Genomic DNA, 22,774 nt, shown 5'->3' on the forward strand with positions numbered 1-22,774 from the left:
CGTGTGTGCACACTGCAGGACTATGTAAAAGTGGCATAATTGACCTGCAAAATAGTCTCGCGTTGCCAGACTGTTGCCCACTTGCCTCTCGCAATTTTCAAATGCTTCTATATAGCATTCGGAGATTGTGGAATAGTTGTCTGGCTACGCGAGATATACCTGCAAATGGCTGTAGGAAGGTGGTGGGATATGCATACATGCCCACTGCCTGTAACCCATAGCAACGCTGACGCTGGTGCAGAGCTGAGCAACAAACAAGAGCATTTTTTTCTGTTGTAAAAACTGGAATATTTGGGCGACTTTGTTGTGTCACATTTGTTGTGATAAATGGAAAGACTGTGTCTTGATGAGACTGCCAAACAGTCTGTTGATGACTATTTGGAGTACAGAAGGTTTGTGTTGTTTAATTGTTGTTATTTATAGGCCTACAACAGCTCTCTAATTTTGGAATTTGATTGCTCAGATATGGTCAAGTCAAACACCTTGAAGAGCGCAATGTATGCTTACAATAACAGGGCATGGGGAATCTTAATTTATTTAACTGTATTATGATTTCTTTTTTTTCCATAGGCCTATAAGTCTATATTTGTACATCTCTAAATGTTTCTGATGAATTGAAAATGGAAGACCCTGATGTGATGTAAACAAGTTATTATAGTGATTTTTATGGTTTTATCCTCCAGTTTTTGTATTGATTTTGTTTGAAATGTACCCATTCTACAAACTGTGAATAAAATAATCAATCAATCAATCAAATATCTTAACTTTTAGTTATAAGATCAGTTGGTCAGTGGTAATTTAGGTCAGTATAGGCTTCTCACCCATGCAAATACATCTTTACAAAAGCTATAGGCTTTGTGTTTTAGACAACTGTCAAAAAGTCAGTCTGACCTGTTTTCCTAGTCCAATGACCTGTTGTTTGTTTCCCTATATCTGACCTGTTTCTCTTGTTCTTTCTTTCTATCTCTGTTCTTCTTCCCTTTCCTGAAAACTGGAAATGATGAGAGCAGCTTGTACGAAAAATAGTTTCACCCACTTATCTTTATATAGCCTACACCTGTAAACCTGCGATGAGTCATGGCAATTCAGTTGAACTTGTCTATCTTAACGGATCCTAGATTGCAGCGACTTAACTTGCCACGTGTCACCAGTTAGCACCTTATCAAATATCACTTCACCTCATGTCACTTGATCACGTCGCCTCCATTTTACGCTTGGTTACATGCTAAAAATAGCAGATCTACAACACTTTGCAGCGCGATGCGCTGTGAGCTGGAAGATCGGCCATTTTCAGCAAGTGTAAAATCAGCCATTATGATGGCCACAAGGCCCGCCAAAATACATTTTAGTCGACTAAATGCCTGTGATGACTGTATTGTCTGCCTTTTTAATATATGTATTTATATACTGCATGGATGTATTTCCTGAATGGGAGTCTATCAAAACTATCAAGCCACTTGTCATTATGGTTCATTGTTCCTGCCATGTCCTTCTTTTTATTTATAATGGTGTTGTGTCTGAGCTGTTTTTCTTTCTTTTGCTGTTTGTTATTATGTTCTTGTTGTGTAATGTCTTCTTGTTGTCTTTAAATGTCTAAAAAACCAATAAATATACTTTGTAAAAAAAAAAGGGGAAAAAAAGACAATGACTAAAACTTCAATCTAAATTTGCTGTCAAAATATGCCTCACCCCGGCTCACCTCACCTCACCTCACCTCACCTCACCTCACCTCACCTCACCTCACCTCACCTCACCTCACCTCACCTCACCTCACCTCACCTCTTCATGGCTGCGTTTCATTTCTTTCTCATAGGATTGTGGGTGACGACGATGGAGGCAAACTGTTCACTCCCGAGCAATATGAGAAGTACAAGCGGGAGGTGGTACCTCGGAGAATGACGAACCGGTTGTATGTGAGCTACGGAGTGCCGGGAGGAATCGACTGTAAACTCCCTGGTCCCGAGACCCAGTGCTTCTGTACACACCGGTATAAAACACACAGACTACACCATGTGACCAGTGTTGATTGTGGCAGCACATTTTGATTTGAGTTTAGTCATATAGTCTTTTTTTTTCTTTTTTTTTTTCTTTTTATCCCACGATTTTGTAACCCATTTTTCACCCCTGTGTCAATCATCTAATGTGATCCTAGGCTCTACACACCCTCCGCCAACCTGGGGAGAGCAACGGACTTAACTCATGCTTCCTTCATGCTTGAGTGTCCAAGTTGCTCCTTTACACCTGACAGGGGGGAGTTTCCCTGGTTGGACGTAGCGCGTGGAAGGAACACGTTATTCCAACCAGTTCCTTTCCCCTCCATCAGGCGCCCCGGCTGGCCAGGGGGAGGCAGTTTAGAGACCAGGATTACTGCATGTTTTTGTGAGGGTACCTACCCTAGGGGACACGGGGAGAACATGCAAACTCCACACAGAAAGGCCCTTTCGCCAACCCCGCCTTCGGGTATGGGCACTGATGACGCGGAGGAGGAAACACGCCGCCAGCACCCACAGCGTCCCGAGCGGGAATCGAACCCAGGACCTTCTAGCTGTGAGGCGACAGCACTACCAACTGTGCCACCGTGGCCCTGTCATATAGTCTTTTGATAAAAAATTAATTGAGTTTTAGTCACATTTTGCTTTAGTGGTTAGTCTATATAGTTTTAGTCATGCGTTTTTATTAGTTGACTAAATCTACACAGTTTTGCGAGCCTTGATGCCGTCGTAATGGCTGTTTCTACGCTTGCTGAAAATAGCCGATCTACAAGCTCACAACGCGTCACAGCGCGACAACATAGCTGACAACATAGTGAACTGATGTGGTGAATCTCCAGAAAACATGCAGTACATGCACAATCACATCCTTTCTGTCTATAACCCTTACTAGTCCGGCAGGCGTGGGAAATTTGGTATATAGTCTTTTTTATTGGCCTAACATATTGTCTACAGTACATACATTCATGAATCCACTTGCTGACCGGCTGTCAACATTGAGCAATTTTCTTTATGTTAGCTTTGAACAAAAAACACTCCTTGGGTTAAAAACGAACATAGCCACTTTCCCAAAATGTGCCCAAAAATGTGCTGACCTCATCACATTTGTGATTGACATTGACATTTTTGCCTTATAGGCTATAGGTTGTTAATTGTATGGTCACATATAGACCCCTATAAAAAAACATTGATCAATGCTGACAGCCGGTCAGCAAGTGGATTCATGAATATATGTATATACTATAGACAATAAAAAAGAATATTTTCACTTTAAACAAAAGAAGCCTGTTGACTACCAGACTATACGGCTATTATGGTTATACGTTATTATTTGGTGCAATCTCAGCGTTAAAACAATACTGGAGATTTTACCCCCGTGTGCATACATATATCTAATCTATGTTTCATTTTGAAAACCCATCTTCCAGATACAAGCAACACAAGACAGACTTTGAGGCGGTGCCGTCTGAGCGACCGCTGGCTCTGCCGTGCCGGGTCCCAGGCTGTCGCTGTCTGTCCTACGAGTACCTGCCCGTGGTCGCCGGGGCGCAGCCTGTCCGCTGCAGGTGCAAGCACACAGCTCAGGACCACAGCGAGACTGCTGGGCACACGTGCATGAAGTGTGAGTGTGGAATCCGTGTTGTTTTTGGCAGCAAAATGAGATTTTGGTTTTAGTCTTTTGAATATAGTTTTAGTCACCTGGAATGATTTTAGTGTTAGTCTAGTTTTAGTCGACTAGATATCATACGGTTTTAGTATCTACAGTTGATTTAGTCGACTAAAATGTATTTTGGGCCTTGATGCCGTCGTAATGGCTGATTTTACACTTGCTGAAAATACAAGCTGCAAATATACAAGCTCACAACGTGTCGCGCTGCGATGCGTTGTGAGCTTGTAGATCTGCTATTTTCAGCATGCAACTAAGTGTAAAATGACTTATACAGGATCTCTTGTCCACTAGTCCCTCCCTAACATTTTAGTCTAGTTTTTATTTGTTGAGGAAATTGTCAATATATTTAGTCTTAGTTTTAGTCTCCCTAGCTTAGTTTTCATTTAGTTTCCTTTTTGTTTTCGTCAGTGAAAAAAGGTAGTCGACAAACATTTTTCGTCTTAGTTTTAGTCGACAAAATCAACAGTGTGTGGAATCCTCCCATATATGAAAGACTTCTGTAGTCAGCGCTCTCTAATGCCCCTAAAAGTTTAGGTGCATCCTACCGTGGCATAATTGGCATTTATGGATTCATGGATTACCCATACCTTTGTCAAACACAAAGGTGCATGTCTACATAAAATAAACTAAAACTACAGTGAGTCAGATTTGCAATAATTGCAGGTGTGCCCACTCAGGTGTTACACAGATGAATTTCACACCCTTTAAGTATAGCTGTACATTCTCATCCCGACATGTACTTATATAAGAGCATTGCATTATACCTTCTTATTTCTCAGGCTCTTCCTGCTCTGGGTTCCGGAGCCCATACACCTGTGGGTGCGGCCACCCTAGCTCCGACCACAAGACGCTGGTGAGAATGTCATGCACAGTATATCTATAGGATCAACTTCTACCAGAATAGACACACAGACACCCTTTGGTGTTTCAAGCATTATGTTATTATAGCTATTGAAAAAGCTCATAGCGTGGCACCGAGTGCCACGCTATGAGCTTTGTAGATCTGCTATTTTTCAACATATTTTCAGATGGGGGTTGGTGGCCAATTACAAATAATTCTGGGGGTCCTTGACATGAAATAGTTTGAGAACCACTGATATAGAAACAAAACTGTCATGATTTAGAAGACATTTTGTCTAAAAGGTCTAAATGGGTTAACTATAAAAGGAAGAAACCAAGAGCATCCTATTCTGTAATATGTCATATCCATGTCATAGATGAAAACTCAGCGGCAATAGCAGATCTATAAGCAAAACATTTTAAAATAGTTCAACTAGCCAATCTACATCGACACAGTGTTAGCTTGTAGATCGGCTATTTGTACAAACATATATGGAAGGCATATGGTTGTGGTCCATATGCCTTCTCAAACACAAGTGGATGTAAAGACCCAGACTGCTCTGGAGACAAAAACAGGGACCTTCAAGGTTCCTTGAGTGGGTTACAAATGGACCCTTTTACAGGACTGTAACTCTGAGAGAGTGTAGAAAATAGATCCAAATGGACCTGTAACTGTAAGTCCATGCAAATGGAACCATGGTGGTTCCATTTATACACCCCCCCCAGTAATGGGGGGGGGGGGGGGTCCTTGAAATTGAAACGTTAAATAAATTACAAAATCAATGAGCCACTTAAAAATGGGCCGTAAATGATTTCCCTACTATTCAACCTGTAGGTTGAGACGAGACAAGAGCGGGCCATGCGAGGTAGACCGGTGGGCGGAGATGTTCCGTACATGGCCATGGGCGGGCTCACTGGCTTCAGCTCCCTGGCAGATGGCTACCTCAGACTGGACCACAGCGGAGCAGGTACAGTATAGGGTAACAAGACAACTCACCCCGTTTCTGTTTTCCTCCCAGAATTCTCCCCAGTGAGGGGTGGGAGAGGCTGGACAGCAGACGGCTGGACTTTGAATTTCTCTAACTATAAACTTTCACGACAGCAGACAGCCTAAGTACAAATATAATTCATGAAAAGCTACTACAGTGAAGTCTGTTCACAGAAGTTGTTGTAGGATATGTGGGGATTATCTGACGAGGTACCATTTGAGTGGGCAAAACCTTACATAACTAAATAATACTAAATTGTTTATAGGGTCAATATAAGTAAAATAATATAGCCTTTCCACAGGAGTATCTTTTTACAAAAGAATACAAACAGCCAATAGCATATTACAAAGTTATCCCCCTCACTGGTGAAAATTCCGGGAGGAAAAACGGGCAAGCACCGGGGTGAGTTGTCCAGTATTCCAGTATAGGCTTCAGCTCCCTGGCAGATGGCTACCTCAGACTGGACCACAGCGGAGCAGGTACATAGGGTGACGAGACATCCCGCTGTCAAGCTGGGTCAGTGCCGTGCACGAGTGAAAAAAGGGCACCTTGTGAAAGCGCGTGGAACCAGCCGTCTGCCTCAATAGTGTGTGAGATTTGTAGATTTTGGGCCATAAATAATATATCACAAACTGTACACTGTACAAAGAAAAATTAACAAACTATAGTAGAGGGTAAAAATCAAGTGAATCTAGTATAGAGCCCTTGGAAAACCTGTCAACTAAAAAGATGTACCATTCCGAGATGTGAGAAAGTGCACCTTGATTATGACATTGACCTTTGACCTTGCAATATATGGTTTAAGCGGTTAATTGCGTGCCTGTGTGTGTATGTGTGTGTGTGTGTGTGTGTGTGTGCGCGTGCACTCGTGTGCATGTCTTTATTTTTTCTTTAGGTGCACCTCCCCTCTCGGTGCTGTCTCCAGAGCCGTCTGGGTCTTTCCATCCACATGTGTTTGAGAAGGCATATGGACCTACCTCATCATCTGTCCACAGAGGTCTGTCTTCACATTCAATGCTCGATCATTCTCTTTATTTTTGAGTGGTGCAACCACTCCCTTACGTAGCTGTAAGGGAGTGGTGTGTGGGTGGGTGGGTGCGTCTGAGCACGAAAACAGCATGGTTGTTTTTCACCACCTGTGCGCAACCTAACACACACACACACACAAATAACACACACATATTAACTGTATATATGATGATTTTGGGTGTGCCAGTACAGTACAGTACAGTACAGTAGGGACCCCCACATGGTAACTCTGTCATTTCTCAACCGTTTCGGACGCGTGGCGGCTCGTAGTAATCAGCCTGGCCCCCTGGGTGCATTCCTGTGGGTCTGGAACTCCCACCAAACTTACTTCACACGGGTGTGATTTTTAATAAAGGATCTCTGGCTAATAAACCGCATACAGTATGTCGTTATACATTACAATTGCCCTCTCGAACAAACTTTTAGAAATGTATTTTAAAAAGGTGCTGTTCACACCTTGCATTAGAATGTCTTTCAAATGTATCTCAGGTATCTCCAGTGTTGATTTCGTCGACTAATACTATGACGAAATTTTTTCGCCGTTAACTTTTTTCACCGACTAAAACTAAATGGAAACTAAATGAAAACTAAGCTATGACGACTAAAACTAAGACTAAATATATGGACAATTTCGTCAACAAATAAAAGCTGAAATGTTAGGAAGGGACTAGTGAACTAGTGACTAAGTAAAAGACACAAGTCATTTTCCACTTGGTTACATGCTGAAAATAGCCGACGTGTTGTGAGGTTGTAGAAGTGTAAAATTAGCCATTATGACGGCATCAAGGCCCGCCAAAATACATTTTAGTTGACTAAATCAACTGTAGATTTGTTGACTAAAATCCTTTTATATTCAGTCGACTTAAACTAGACTACCACTAAAACATTCCAGGTGACTAAATTGTGACAAAATCATCACTGGCTGGCTTACCTGGTAGAGCACATACTGGGCTGTAATAAGCTTTTGTCCCGGATGTTCCACTTGCAATAACCTCACAGCCCACCAGTGGGAATCACTGGGACATATCCACTATTCCACCCTTAACCGGAACCCATTCACTTCCATTATAACATTTTAAGGAAACGATGAATATAGTATAAAACATAATATTAAACATAATTTGGAGAAAGAAAATGTGGAGGTGTATACTTCCTTGGCCTACTGGCAACGTAGGACAACTGTCCCGCATGGAGCGTGACATTTTGAGGGGCAGGTGCTCAAGTGAAAAAAAAGGCACCTTGTGCGGCACGTGGAACCGCTGTCGGCCTTAATAGTGTGTGAGATTTATTGATTTTGGAGCATAAATAATATATTAGAAGCTTTTAATCCAGAATTGATCGATGTCATCATGGGCCACATATACTGTACACACTGTACAAAACAAAAATACAATTTACAAACCGTACAAAATGGCAAACTTTCAAAAGGGCACATTGCTGTCGAGAGGGCAAGGGGGGCAGGTGCTCTAGCACCAATTAGTGTCTATCTGTGCACATCCCTGCATGGGTACAGCGACGTTAGCCTGGGACAGGCAAACAGACAGACACATAGACAAGACCGTCTTTTAGACTGCTAGAGTATAGTTTTATACAACGCCACGTTGTAAACAGAAGACTATATACTGTAGCTGATCATGTCATTTACATGCAGAATTCTTATTTGGCGGACATGTTTTGGCATAAGCCGTTCCTCAAAATCACCTTGAGGAACACACCCGTGTCATCACTCATCATAGCGTCATCTCATTCCGGCCAATCACAATTTGCGTCCTCACTTTTTGTCTTCAATGTTTGTGTTTACGTAATGTTTGTGTTCACACAAACACTCAAAAATGGCCATTCTTTGCAATGGCGTTCAATGTTTGTGTTAGGGGCGGGCAATGTTTGTTGTTTAAACACACTCTCAAAGCTGGACATAGGAGGGGCTAGCGCCGCTCAAAAAAAAACTATGTTGGGACACACTGACTGAATTAGCATGCATGATCTTAATGTGGACACGGACACTATACCCTACTATGTGGACTATGTGATCCAGGACAAATTGAGTGCGTTTACACCTGTACTTAAAGCTGTCCACTTGTTGTCAGATCACCCATGGATACATTTTAATGCCAAGTCTGAACTCAATGGTTCAAATTAGTACATGGGCCAGTGGGGTTGATAGGAATAGATTCTGGTGGCAAATTCTAATGATGATTTTTTGTTCCCACATGCCCATGGTATCATTTAAGGCAGCCCTGGTAGCACTACCAACTTGGTAGCTTTCTACCTGTTACCACCACTTTTATATGAGAAATAACCAAAATTCTAAAAAAAATTATTCATTTTCATATAATATCCTTATAATACAAGTTAATACGTTAAACTATGCCTGGAATTGATGGGGACTGAATTATAAAACATTGTAATGACAAAAAATGGTTCTTGGGAATATAGAATAAAGGTATACAAGAGTAATAATTCAAAAAATAAGTAAAATTAGTATTTTCGTTTTTTCCTTTGGTCACAAAATGGGCTACATTTCCCACCATATTACATTTAGACTTAGAGACTTGCATTTAGCATTACAGTATACCCAAAAGACTCCCTGATGTTGAAATATAACAATTATTAAACAAAAAGTAGGTAAGTATGGCATAAAATGATCCCCCACCCCTGGGAAATTACCCTGCATGTCACGGTGGCAGAATGACTGAACCCAAATGCAGAGGCAGAGTAGTTTCAAAAACAGTTTATTTAAGCAGAAGGCAGCTTAGTTTACAGCAAAGTAAAAATGCAAAATGCAGCAGTAACTCAGGAGAGCCAAACTGTTCAAAAACGGGGAAACTAGGAAATCCAACAAGGTCAAACTAGCCAAAGGCACAAAACATAGGAAGTCAAAAACCTTACGAGAACAAGGAAAATCCAGGTACAGGAAAACACCAACATGGAACACCAGACAATGGATTATGTTCCGACAGTGTGAGTGTGGTTTGAGTCCAGTCTTATAGTGAGCAGGTTGATTGTGGAAGTGTTCACAGGTGTGTATTGTGGGCGTGGCCCTGCTGGGCTGGGGATGGAGTGGGAACAGGTGTGTGACAATGACTGAGGGTAGGAATGGAGAGTGGGAGTGGCTGACAGGGATACATGGTATGCAGACCATGACACTGCAGAAAGTTACAAGTTACTGTTCACATGTAAATATCATTAATATCTTTCATTTCACTGATAGTAATTTATGTTAGATGTTTGTTGAGCATCTCAGTCTGACTATCCATGACTAGGCTTGACACAACTCATCCAGGTGCTGCTGGTGAATTCCGCCGGGGTCGATTCTCAGTACAGTTGGGACCAACCAATCCTTTTGCCAACATTCCAGCTGACCAGGTGATCGAAGAAACAGTCAACAGGGACACTCAGACTGCTGGAGGAACCAAAGTATTATTTCCGGAGCATTGCACTTCGAGAGATGCGAAGCTTTGTGAATCGTCCCAAGTCACACATTCAGCATGCTGATCTTCCGCATACAAGGATTGTAAAGGACAATGCTGATGTAAGATCTATCATCAATACCCTTGGAAATGGGTAAATCCAATGGAGATGGAGGATGTTGGTATGGTGTGTATATCAACTGGACGTCTGTCATCACAAGAAGTAATCCGTGATCTGTCGAGAGCACATGACTTAGGTGAAAGATCATATCAGAAGTTCCGATCAGAAAGTCTAGAAAGTGCAGATTCTGGTGTAAAACTCCATGACAGACTACCCAAGATGAAGCTGAAAACATTCTCTGCCATGAGTAAAAAGGTCCAAATCAAGACCAAGGGGAAGGATATCGTCAAGTTGGTAGTGCTACCAGGGCACCCCCAACACCAATCCACTCTTCCACTCCTTTTCTCCACCACTCCCCTCTGCTCTGCTGTCCCCACCCCAGATTCCCGTGCAATTTTTCCCAATCCCCCCCCAAACACTTAATTGAGCAATTGGGCTCCTCACGTGTGGGGTTGATTTGTAGTTTGAACATGTGGCTCATTCAAAAAAGCCGGAATAGCCGAGGATTTACAACAACTACTCCGTGGAGGCGATCCGAGCTACACCAAACAAACAAACACTGCACATTCTAGTGGGTAAATAGCGATTTGTCCCAGCTTAAAAGGGTGTACCTTTCGGCGCTGAACATGAATAAGCTATACGTTGGCAACCTAGTAGAGACGACCGCGGAGGACTTGGAAACTCCAACTCCAACTCCTAAGATTCCGCACACGGATCTGTTTGTTGTCAAAACTGGGGTGTTACCAAAAGGATATTTCTCTCCCACAACCTCTATTTGGCCTTTGACACCGTGGACGCAGATAAAAATACATGTATATTGAAATGATGTGGCCCCCGGTGTAATGTACTGTTGATCAGGATGTACGAGCAGCGAGCACACACACACACACAATCACGGGGATATGCATCATGCATGCCAAGGCTTCTTCTTATTGTGGCTTACGCCATTCAGAGTAGTAGGGCGCATAAAGCATGCTGGCCCAGTGGCCCGTGGACACCGTGTGGAGTGTGTGCTATTCGTAAAATATAAGCCACAGATCACTTTTAAAGGCACTCTCTTTGAACTTACCGCTTGTCCTGGTTTCAAAGTGTAGGGCCCCTCAAGTGGCCTAACTTGTTACATTGTAGCACACAGTGTAGCCAGTCTGTCCGCCCATGCTTACACACCAGGTGGTTTAATTGTGCTGGTAAAATGTAGGCCAACTACAAGACCTTTTTGTCTTTAAAGTGTGTATTGTTTGTTAGATGTACCACAACGTGAATAAACCAATCACATCTCTAAACATAGTCCACGTTAACAGTTAAGTTAACCTCATATGTACAGTTTTACGAATGGGCTTGATGTCTTCTTATTAATATTCCGTTGGATACTCCAGCGATGTGTAGGCTACATTAGTGTTACATGATTTGATTAGTAATGGGCTACACACTATTTGAGGACTTAGTATATGGCTCAGATATTTTTGTGCAATGGCATACAAAATAGTTGGACTAGCTACTAGCAAACGTGTCTCGTAGCAGTTAAACTCTTTAAAAAAATAAAATGGGTTTTATTTCCTTTCCTAGGTATAGTGGAACTTAATGGAAAACTTCTGGAAGTGGAGCACTCTGTCCCTAAATGTCAGAGGTAGGTCCAGGGTTTACTCGTGGGGGGCTTCCTTCCAGGTTCCTGGTGGCGATTTTTTTTTTTTTGTCAAGTGGCAATTCTGCATTTGGCAAACGCAAGCTAGCTGTGGCAATTTTGTTATTCTATGTAGATGTATACCCATTTCTATTTTTGTCCAAATTAAAGCCCGTTTTAACGAATGCTTTAATTTGGGGTCAAATCAAAGGTTGTGTGATGCACTCCTCCCCCCTCGCCATGATGACTGCGTGTGTCCTGAAAAACCATTGTTTTTTGTTTATGACTAATGCCTTTTTTCTTCTCTGCTGCCCCGCCAGTTGGTAAATGATGTATTAACGTCAATGCACGGTACGTAGGCTAGGCTACTAGGCTATCCTGTATGTACACAGGGAAAAAAAGAAAACAAAAAGTGAATGTGAATCATGTGGTTGTGCTTGGGCAGCAGGTCGTTTGAACTATATGGTGGCATGTGCCTCATTATGTGACTGGACATTACATTTGGAGTTCTATGTGCTGTTAAATATTTTGGAAAATATAACAAATTTTGTGGCCTTAAAAAAACGTAAATCACTAAAATGTGGCCTTTTTTTTAAGTGGCATTCTTGTGTATTACAATGTTTTATATGTCAGTACCAATCAATTCCAGGCATGATTTGACGTATTCAATTATATTAAAAGGATATGATATGAAAATGAATAACAAATTAGAATTTCGGTTATTTCTAATATAAAAGTGGTGGTAACAGGTAGAAAGCTACCAAGTTGGTAGTGCTACCAGGGCTTAAATTATACCATGGGCATGTGGGAACATAAAAATCATCATTAGAATTTGCCACCAGAATCTATTCCTTTTCATGAAATTCTGGGCTCTGGCCCATGGCCTAAATTTGCCTGTCTCACAGTTCATGCGAGACCGAGAAAGCTGTGCGTCCTCCGAACTGTCTCTGCTGTGCTATGCTTTGAGTGAACCAGAAATACTGTAGGAAATAATTAAATCACCCTTAAAACTATTACAACAAAGAATTTGAGATTTGATCCATCATTTGATCCACACAGATCCAGTGTCAAAGGTGAACCAGTCCTTGCCAGACCCGAGGACAAGAGAGGAGAAAGACATGGCATACTTTGAGAGCTGCTACCAGGAGAGGGTGAGGATATCTGTCTAAAAGCTCAAAGCCAGAGCCATTAGAGTAAGACAGAGTTAGGACATCGAGGGGGTGGAAAACAGCCCGGTCACGCGGTTCACTGACACTGAAAAGCCTATAGACTCCAATGCATTCCGTAAACCTCCGGTTCAGGCCTTTGTCACTGTTCGCCAATAGAAGTCTATGTAGAAGAGCCGCCATTGGACTTGCCCTGTGAAGTGAACGGAGTTGTCGTAACTCTGTCTTACTCTATGGCTCTGCATGCTCAAACCACAACAAAGTTGCAAGTTGCAACGAAACTGTTTTAAGGTCAACCACACCAATGCAACTCCTTGAGATGCATTGGTGTAGTTCAGGGGGTCTCAACCTGGGGGCCGCGACCCCTTGGGGAGGTCCCCAAAACATTGTGTATATATATTTAATTTGTTTGGCAACTGAATGGCTGTAAAATGGCAATTAAGAGTTTACATAGTACACTGTAGTACATGCATTAACTTTCCTTAAGGATTATATCTGGTTTCATTATTTCATTATTTAATGATGCATTTTCTCTATTAAGATTATTGTGGGGGTAAATTTGTATCGGGGTGGGGAGGTGGGCGGGGAGGTGGTCAGCCAGGAGACATGGCCAAAGCATTTCCGGGGGTCCCCAGTCAAAAACCTGTTGCTCCTGTTGCAACTGGTGTGGTTTGGGCTTAAACTTCCACTTGAGGGCAGCAGAGGGCAGTGGAGCAGTGAACAGCACTGTGCAGAAGAGTGTCATGATGAGCTGTGCTCAGGGTAAAAAGAAATAGTGCACAATAGTGGAACCACTTCTCTCTTATGCTTAATGTATGCTCCCTTGTACAACGGTGTTGTGGGCCGAAAATGGCCAATGTACAAAGTTCAGCTTTTAGAGTGGCTATCTTTGGTGTATATGACAAAGGATAAATCAGGAATACTAATACATCTGTAATCCACATAACCCGAGAAGCGTTCACCCCACCGACTTCAAATTTGACACAAGCGTCCCACGCCACCACAGGGAGTGCAGTGCCCGGTGTCACGCAGGAAACATCAGTGAATCATATGAGTCTGGCCTAGAACTATAGCTGTAGTTTACATTACTTTGTTTTCCTCACATAAAAATGTGACATCCCTTAACGCTGCTGCTCTATCTGTTTCAGTTGAAGGCTGAGAAAATGTCATCACGGGCCAACCGGGCTCCCACCAAACCATCTAGGACTTCACCTGGCAAGAAGGCATGTCACAAACAGTGACATACACAGTACACACACTGAAGAACGTACACAGAAAAAGCACACAAGCACACGCCAACGAAATCAATCCTGTGTTAAACTGGCACCCATCATCTGCCCATCAGACATTACAAACAACAAATCAATGTGTGTGCGTGCGTGCGTGCATGCGTGACTGCGTGTGCGTGCACGTGTGTGTGTTTAGCCTTTGTGCCAGCTATGGAAGAGCAATCAATTAAAACTTTACATAAAAATTGTATCATCTAAGATTTTGGCATATGTTGTCTAGACTAGATTCCAAACGGAGATACCTTTCCCCTTCTTTCCCTCCCATTTACACAGGTTTACATGAACCATATGAAATGTATTGTGGGACATGATTCCAACATCTTAAGTTTGTCTACAATATCTTTGAATGCCAGTATGCCTATATTAAGCACTGGCAGCCTCACTAATAAAAACATAATATTAAACATGTGGAGAAAGAAAATGTGGAGGTGTATACTTCCTTGGCCTACTGGCAACGTAGGACAACTGTCCCGCATGGAGCGTGACATTTTGAGGGGCAGGTGCTCAAGTGAAAAAAAAGGCACCTTGTGCGGCGCGTGGAACCGCTGTCGGCCTTAATAGTGTGAGATTTATTGATTTTGGAGCATAAATAATATATTAGAAGCTTTTAATCCAGAATTGATCGATGTCATCATGGGCCACATATACTGTACACACTGTACAAAACAAAAATACAATTTACAAACCGTACAAAATGGCAAACTTTCAAAAGGGCACATTGCTGTCGAGAGGGCAAGGGGGGCAGGTGCTCTAGCACCAATTAGTGTCTATCTGTGCACATCCCTGCATGGGTACAGCGACGTTAGCCCGGGACAGGCAAACAGACAGACACATAGACAAGACCGTCTTTTAGACTGCTAGAGTATAGTTTTATACAACGCCACGTTGTAAACAGAAGACTATATACTGTAGCTGATCATGTCATTTACATGCAGAATTCTTATTTGGCGGACATGTTTTGGCATAAGCCGTTCCTCAAAATCACCTTGAGGAACACACCCGTGTCATCACTCATCATACATCATCATAGCGTCATCTCATTCCGGCCAATCACAATTTGCGTCCTCACTTTTGTCTTGTAATGTTTGTGTTCACACAAACACTCAAAAATGGCCATTCTTTTCAATGGCGTTCAATGTTTGTGTTAGGGCAATGTTTGTTGTTTAAACACACTCTCAAAGCTGGACATAGGAGGGGCTAGCGCTGCTCAAAAAAACTATGTTGGGACACACTGACTGAATTAGCACACATGATCTTAATGCCCTACTATGTGGACTATGTGATCCAGGCCACCTCCAAATGTAGCCCGAGTGATCAGGTCACAAGAACCGTGGAGGACAAATTGAGTGTGTTCACACCTGTACTTAAAGCTGTCCACTTGTGGTCAGATCACCCATGGATACATTTTAATGCCAAGTCTGAACTCAATGGGCTCAAATTAGTACATGGGCCATCAAATTCTAATGATGATTTTTATGTTCCCACATGCCCATGGTATCATTTAAGCCCTGGTAGCACTACCAACTTGGTAGCTTTCTACCTGTTACCACCACTTTTATATGAGAAATAACCGAAATTCTCATTTTTTTATTCATTTTCATATAATATCCTTATAATACAAGTTAATACATTAAACTATGCCTGGAATTGATGGGGACTGAATTATAAAACATTGTAATGACAAAAAATGGTTCTTGGAAATATAGAATAAAGGTATACAAGAGTAATAATTCAAAACATAGGTCAAATTAGTATTTTCGTTTTTTCCTTTGGTCACAAAATGGGCTATATTTCCCACCATATTACATTTAGACTTAGAGACTTGCATTTAGCATTACAGTGTACTCAAAAGACTCCCTGATGTTGAAATATAACAATTATTAAATAAAAAGTAGGTAAGTATGGCATAAAATGATCCCCCACCCCTGGGAAATTACCCTGCAGAAAGTTACAAGTTACTGTTCACATGTAAATATCATTAATATCTTTCATTTCACTGATAGTAATTTATGTTAGATGTTTGTTGAGCATCTCAGTCTGACTGTCCATGACTAGGCTTGACACAACTCATCCAGGTGCTGCTGGTGAATTCCGCCAGGGTCGATTCTCAGTACAGTTGGGACCAACCAATCCTTTTGCCAACATTCCAGCTGACCAGGTGATCGAAGAAACAGTCAACAGGGACACTCAGACTGCTGGAGGAACCAAAGTATTATTTCCGGAGCATTGCACTTCGAGAGATGCGAAGCTTTGTGAATCGTCCCAAGTCACACATTCAGCATGCTGATCTTCAGCATACAAGGATTGTAAAGGACAATGCTGATGTAACATCTATCATCAATACCCTTGAAAATGAATGGGTAAATCCAATGGAGATGGAGGATGTTGGTATGTTGTGTATATCAACTGGACGTCTGGCATCACAAGAAGTAATCCGTGATCTGTCGAGAGCACATGACTTAGGTGAAAGATCATATCAGAAGTTCCGATCAGAAAGGCTAGAAAGTGCAGATTCTGGTGTTAAAATTCCATGACAGACTACCCAAGATGAAGCTGCAAACATTCTAAAATGTAAAATGTAAAAAGGTCCAAATCAAGACCAAGGGGAAGGATATCGTTCTCCATGCGGACAGAAATCTCTTTGGTCATATGATTTTAGCAGCACAGAGCCGTACATTACATTTAAGAAATGTCTTGTGTCATCCCCTTGGCCCAGTGCCCTGGTCATTAGCTGCTACAGATGGATCACCACGGAAAACAAACAAGTCAGCCCTTGCTAAATACCTGGTGCAAAATGTGCCAGTTGCTGATGATATCCCATCACCCTCAGCATGTATTGTGGATGGAATGAGTCTGCTCCAGAAGGTAAAGGCAGAACGCAAGACATTTGCAGAACTATCTGAGCAGGTCATGATCACAGCTTTACGGGAGGGTTCGCAGAGTCAAAGATTAGACATAGTATTTGATGTCTACAAGTCCTCGTCAATCAAGAATGCTGAAAGACAAAGACGAGGAACAGATGAGGGCATCATATACAGAAATATACACAGGGGACAGACCATACACCAATGGCGAAAGTTCCTCTCAAGTGGTGAAAACAAGACCAGTGTTATCAAGTTCCTGGTCGATGAGTGGAGATCCCCATCTTTCCAGCTGTAATATGGAGACAAAGTTATCTATGTCACCAGTGGCTCAGAATGTTTTCGCGTAACGAGGGAAATCACTGAAGTTGTACCAGAATTGGCATCGGATCATGAAGAGGCAGATACCAGGGTTCTGCTGCATTCCAAGCATGCAGCAGACCAAGGCTATAAGGCAGTAATCATAGCTGCAGATGATACAGACATTCTTATCATTGCATTAAGCCTTGGTCACAATTTACAGTGCTCCATTTATCAACGAAGAGGAACATCAGCACGCTGTCAATATATAGACATCAGGGGAGTTGCAAGTCAACATGGGATTGACTTATGCACCTCCCTCATTGGCATTCATGCTTTTACAGGCTGTGACACCGTTAGTGCCTTTGCTGGGAAAGGGAAAGTGAAACCTGTGAACCTCCTAAAGAAGATGCCAAATTTCAGGCAGTGTTTTGGGGAACTTGGGCAGACCTTTGATATGACTGAGCAACAGTTCAAAGAGATGGAGGCATTCACATGCCGCCTCTGCCTTTCAGAGAAGACGGATTGCACAGACATCAATGAATGTCGTTACCTAATGTTCTGTGGGAAAAAAGGAGAAGCAGATTCCCCACCATGCCGTGACAGTTTACGCCAGCACACACTTCGGGCCAACTACCAGGCAGCTATATGGCGACACAGCTTTCAAGCCAAAATGGAAACCCCTGAAACAACTGGACATGGGTGGACCGTTGACAATGATAGCAACCTCGTAATCAAATGGATGACAGGATTACCTGCTCCAGAAACTGGCGCTAAATCTGCTCAGTTGTGACTGCCGCAAGTCATGCAGTGCTCCAAACTGTGCTTGCATTGTAAATGGACTGAAGTGCTCCCAGATGTGTCGGTTAGAGGACTGCCAGAATGCCCCTGACGATCTAGGAGACCACATAGATGCACATGCAAGTGATGATGATATCTATGATTAATTATCTCTGAATATGTTGACTTTCAGGAAAAAAAAGTAAAAAAAAGTTTTAAAAAAAGTAAAAAAAAAAAAAAAAAAGAAATAAAGGTTAATGTGAATAATCATGTGGTTGTGCTTGGGCATCAGGTCGTTTGAACTATATGGTGGCATGTGCCTCATTATGTGACTGGACATTGTGTTGTTTTTCCTTTCTTTTTAAATTTGGAGTCTTATGTGCACACTTTAAGTGTCTATGTTAAATATTTTGGAAAATATAACAAATGTTGTGACGAAAATCACTAAAATGTGGCCTATTTTTTTGAATAATTCCTCTGAATGCCAACCTTTTGCATTTCTAAGTGGCATTCTTGTGTATTACAATGTTTTATATGTCAGTACCAATCAATTCCGGGCATGATTTGACATATTCAATTATATGAAAAGGATATTGATAGATAATTTCTATCTGTTTATATTTTATGCTTGATTGACCATTTCCTTTGACCTTTTGACCCTTTTAATCTGGTTGCCCCTGTGACTTCACGCTGTCTTTTGGCGCTTAGTTAGTGTTGTACAGTCTCTGTCTCCCTACATGAATTTGACCTCGCATGGCTATCTTATCAGCCGGGTGCCATAGCAACCGGGCCGGCACCCCCTTCCCTGACAAATTCATCCTTTGAGGCCTAGATCGACCTCTGTGTTTTGTAATTTTCCATTTCATCCAGTATTATTCCATCAAGTGCCCAGAACTCCTCGTTGTGCCACGTCGCTTTGTACGATCCTCCATTTTGTTTTGTAAAAGTATATATACCGGATTCCATTTTGGGAGACGGTAGAGAGAACCCAACCATTCTACTAGACCCCACGGGGTCTAGGCTCTGTATTTGATTATTATTGCTGTGTTTGTGAATCCATGTTCTATTTCTCTCTGAAACGATGATATAAAACGACTAAAAACCTCCCTCTGAAATGGACGTCTCTCTTTCTGGTGAAATAAGGTAATCTTTTGGTGATGGGGTAATCCTTCCTGTTCATATTAGCTATTTACTTAAAGTATTTTGGTAAAAGCTAAAGTTAAGTATAAGTATTGTAATGGGATTACTCCTAAAGTATGTATTGTGAGGCATCCGGAGCATTTTGGTTCTGTTCCGGAGCAGCTCGCAGCTTATAGCCTCGGCTAACGAGAGCTATTATCATTAGATTCAGTTACAGGGGTTTTTTACAGTCCTCCCCTGACATTTTTTATCATGATGGGATAAATTACCTATCAACTTGGTCCTGTTCGAGCCTCCTTTGAAGTGCGTAAGTCTAATTTATTTAATTAGCTGTTACCGAAAAGGCGAAGAATCAGATAAGGAAAAAGTTCCTTCTTCCTTTTTTTTTCCCCGAGAGCTCCGCTGTTTTATCTTCAGAGGGGGTTGTTTTTGGTCGTCATTATCGCTTCAGGAACATTGGATTAAACCTTTTGGAACACAGACCAGCTGGGGTTCGTGAATGCCTTCACGAACTGGACCCGTGGACCGCGTCCATGTAGGTCTGCACCAGACATCGGCTTCATGAGACCTTCTCCGTCTCCTGCGCTATTCTTGAGTTAAGTAATCTATTTGTTTTTGTGTTAAACTGTTGTTATTGTTTAAAAGAAGTAGGACAGCTTCAGCGTTTATCTTATTTCTTTGAAAAATAATTATTCAGTGATTTGTGTGTGTCATTAGGGGGGGGGAGGCGTGGGGAGAGGCTTTTTCGGTGAATGCATGTACTGCCTGTCTCTCGCTATCTCTTCCTCTCCCTGCCTGTGTGAAAAAGTTTCCTGTTTGGAGTCATTCTCTGTGCCTGTGTGTGTGTGTGTGAGGGGGGGGGGGTGATCTTTCCTCCATGCTCTCTCTCTGCCTTGTCTGGAAACGTGTCGCTTACGAGGTTTCCATTGTGAACGTCTGCTCTGTGTTTCTGTCTTCTCATGTTGTTTTTTTTGCTAATGAATGTTTATAAATAGGACGTTTTTCGATATCTTGTGAAATATACTCGGGTTCAGCTCTTTGGAGTGGATTAGTAGATGACATTAGGGTATCGATTATTTCCTTTTCAAGATCTCGTTTCTGCCTTGAGTCGACACGAGGAGAGAGGTGTGGGTTTTGAGACATGAATATTCTTAGTGAAGTTGATAGTCAAATTAGTTCATTATTCATTATTTTGGCATTCCCCTTTTTGGCCACACATAGTATCATAATAATCTGTGTTTCCGATGAAGGTCGGGAGACTTTTCGGGTGTCTCTTCGCCATTTTTCTAGTATATGCAACAATTTAGACCTTTGACCTCTGGAGCGGACGTGACTGCCGCTATTTGTTGTAAAGGTGATTTGTCTGTGTGCGGCAGTAGTCAAGCCGGAGAGCACATAGCGAGTCATCGTAATGTTTCGAGGCGTCAGTGGTTTGAAACATAACATGTGTAGTTTAGGATTCAACGGTCGCAGACCTCTCTATCTAATTCCATCTCTCTCTCTTATCCTATTTTTTGAAATCACGAGTATTGATCGAAGTAGAAGACAGACACATGTTTGGTGGGTAAAATAGATCTCTTAGATACGGAGAAACTTGGGGGTCTACCGACAAATAATGATCTAGCTATCACTCTCTCTCTCTGACTACAAGAAGACAATCTCTCTCTAACTCTCTGTACCATGTGTTGCCAACGTAGGCCCACATGTCTGTCGAAGTTGAAAATCTGAAATATACATACTTTTCTCCTCTATCTAGATCTCTATTTGATACATGTTATTTTTGTTTAGAACCAGTTTTGTTCATTTATTATTCTCCTGCCACTCGCCTGATAATAAACTGTGATATACGTATATTAAGATCAACACCTGTTGTTCTAAAGATGCTCTCCCTCCATAAAAGTTCAGTGATATAGATTGTGGCGGGTTAAGAGTGAGGTGAATAGATATATAATGTGGTTTTTCATGTCATTCACCAGTTTGTACTTTGTTTTTGTTCTGTTTATCTACAGAAACGGACTGACTGCTGTGTGGGAGTCTGGTCGGGAGACAAGCGGAGAATTTCAAAGCCCACAACTAGGAGGGAGAGTCCTCTTTGCGTGGAGGTCTCGGAAAATTGTTTGTGGTTGATTGTGGACTTCGAAATTCCATTCTTGTATACAAGGTTTGGCACCAGACCCGACTCCCCGGTGCAGATCTGTCTAAATTCACTGGTTAGGCCCAACCCCAGAACAGTCTAACTAGTTGCCCATAGATTTCCCATTTGGAACAAATTTATTACATTTTTTTTGTTTTCATGTTTATGTGGTTTATGTTGTTGTTGTTTTATTTTCCTTTCCTGTTGGCTAATTTATGCTTTCCAAGCTACGTTTAATCACCTCCAATTGTATTACATTATTGTTGATTTCATTTGATTTTATAAAAAGGTTTTAGTCATTTCATATTTCCCCTAAATTGTCAATATAGGAACATTTCCTTCTACATTTTATTATTTTGGTTTTTATCATCATGAGTTTGATTGGACTAGGCATTTAATTCACCCCGGAATCAACTTGATTCTATATTTTGACCTTTTTATGGTACTTAGGGGACTCCCAAAGACATTGTTGCGACATCGCGCTGGAGCGCATGCAGAATACCCCGTTTCCCCTCTCCCAGCTCTTGAACCTTGTCTGTTTGCAGAGATCGAGTGTATCTGTGAACCTGTCATTAGGGGGGGAAGGGGCGAAGAATCGGCTCCGACAAACGAGCCAAAAGAACTCTCGCAGATTCAGTTCTGACAACGAACTGATGGCGAACCAGAAGAACTGCTCTAAAATGAACATTCATGTGGTCAAATGACACATCTCGCCGGCCAGGTAGGCTGCAACGGTTTGCTGGGGTGGGTGCCACTCCCGAAGATCATCTCCATCATCATCATCAAAAGAGAAAAGCCATTTTTTCTCTTTCCCACAGTACCCTCTAATTAAGGATTTTATGCCTAGTAAAGTTGAAATCATTGTGTTTTTTTATTTTTTATTTTTCATTGCCATTCTGTTCCATTTTATCCATAGTATAAAGTAAAGTTTCCCCTGAGGTTTTGATTTTGTCAAAGGTCATATGATCATTCGCGCATAAAATGCGATGGGTTTGATAGATAATTTCTATCTGTTTATATTTTATGCTTGATTGACCATTTCCTTTGACCTTTTGACCCTTTTAATCTGGTTGCCCCTGTGACTTCACGCTGTCTTTTGGCGCTTAGTTAGTGTTGTACAGTCTCTGTCTCCCTACATGAATTTGACCTCGCATGGCTATCTTATCAGCCGGGTGCCATAGCAACCGGGCCGGCACCCCCTTCCCTGACAAATTCATCCTTTGAGGCCTAGATCGACCTCTGTGTTTTGTAATTTTCCATTTCATCCAGTATTATTCCATCAAGTGCCCAGAACTCCTCGTTGTGCCACGTCGCTTTGTACGATCCTCCATTTTGTTTTGTAAAAGTATATATACCGGATTCCATTTTGGGAGACGGTAGAGAGAACCCAACCATTCTACTAGACCCCACGGGGTCTAGGCTCTGTATTTGATT

At 41.9% G+C, this 22,774-nt stretch overlaps 1 protein-coding gene across 1 annotated transcript; it reads left to right on the plus strand.

Moving 5' to 3' along the window:
- Window positions 1-187: 187 nt before the first annotated feature.
- fam221a (family with sequence similarity 221 member A) lies at window positions 188-14,077 on the plus strand (the record flags this gene model as incomplete). The annotated part of the gene is made up of 8 exons (XM_083770097.1): window positions 188-392; window positions 1,814-1,987; window positions 3,419-3,612; window positions 4,440-4,513; window positions 5,336-5,468; window positions 6,385-6,486; window positions 12,730-12,821; window positions 13,985-14,077. The coding sequence occupies exons 1-8, from the start codon at window positions 328-330 to the stop codon at window positions 14,075-14,077; spliced, it is 927 nt and encodes a 308-aa protein (XP_083626223.1). The 5' UTR covers window positions 188-327.
- Window positions 14,078-22,774: the final 8,697 nt, after the last annotated feature.

This window comes from Protomyctophum parallelum (genome assembly GCF_964188405.1).
Source record: "Protomyctophum parallelum genome assembly, chromosome: 1".
NCBI lineage: Eukaryota > Metazoa > Chordata > Actinopteri > Myctophiformes > Myctophidae > Protomyctophum > Protomyctophum parallelum.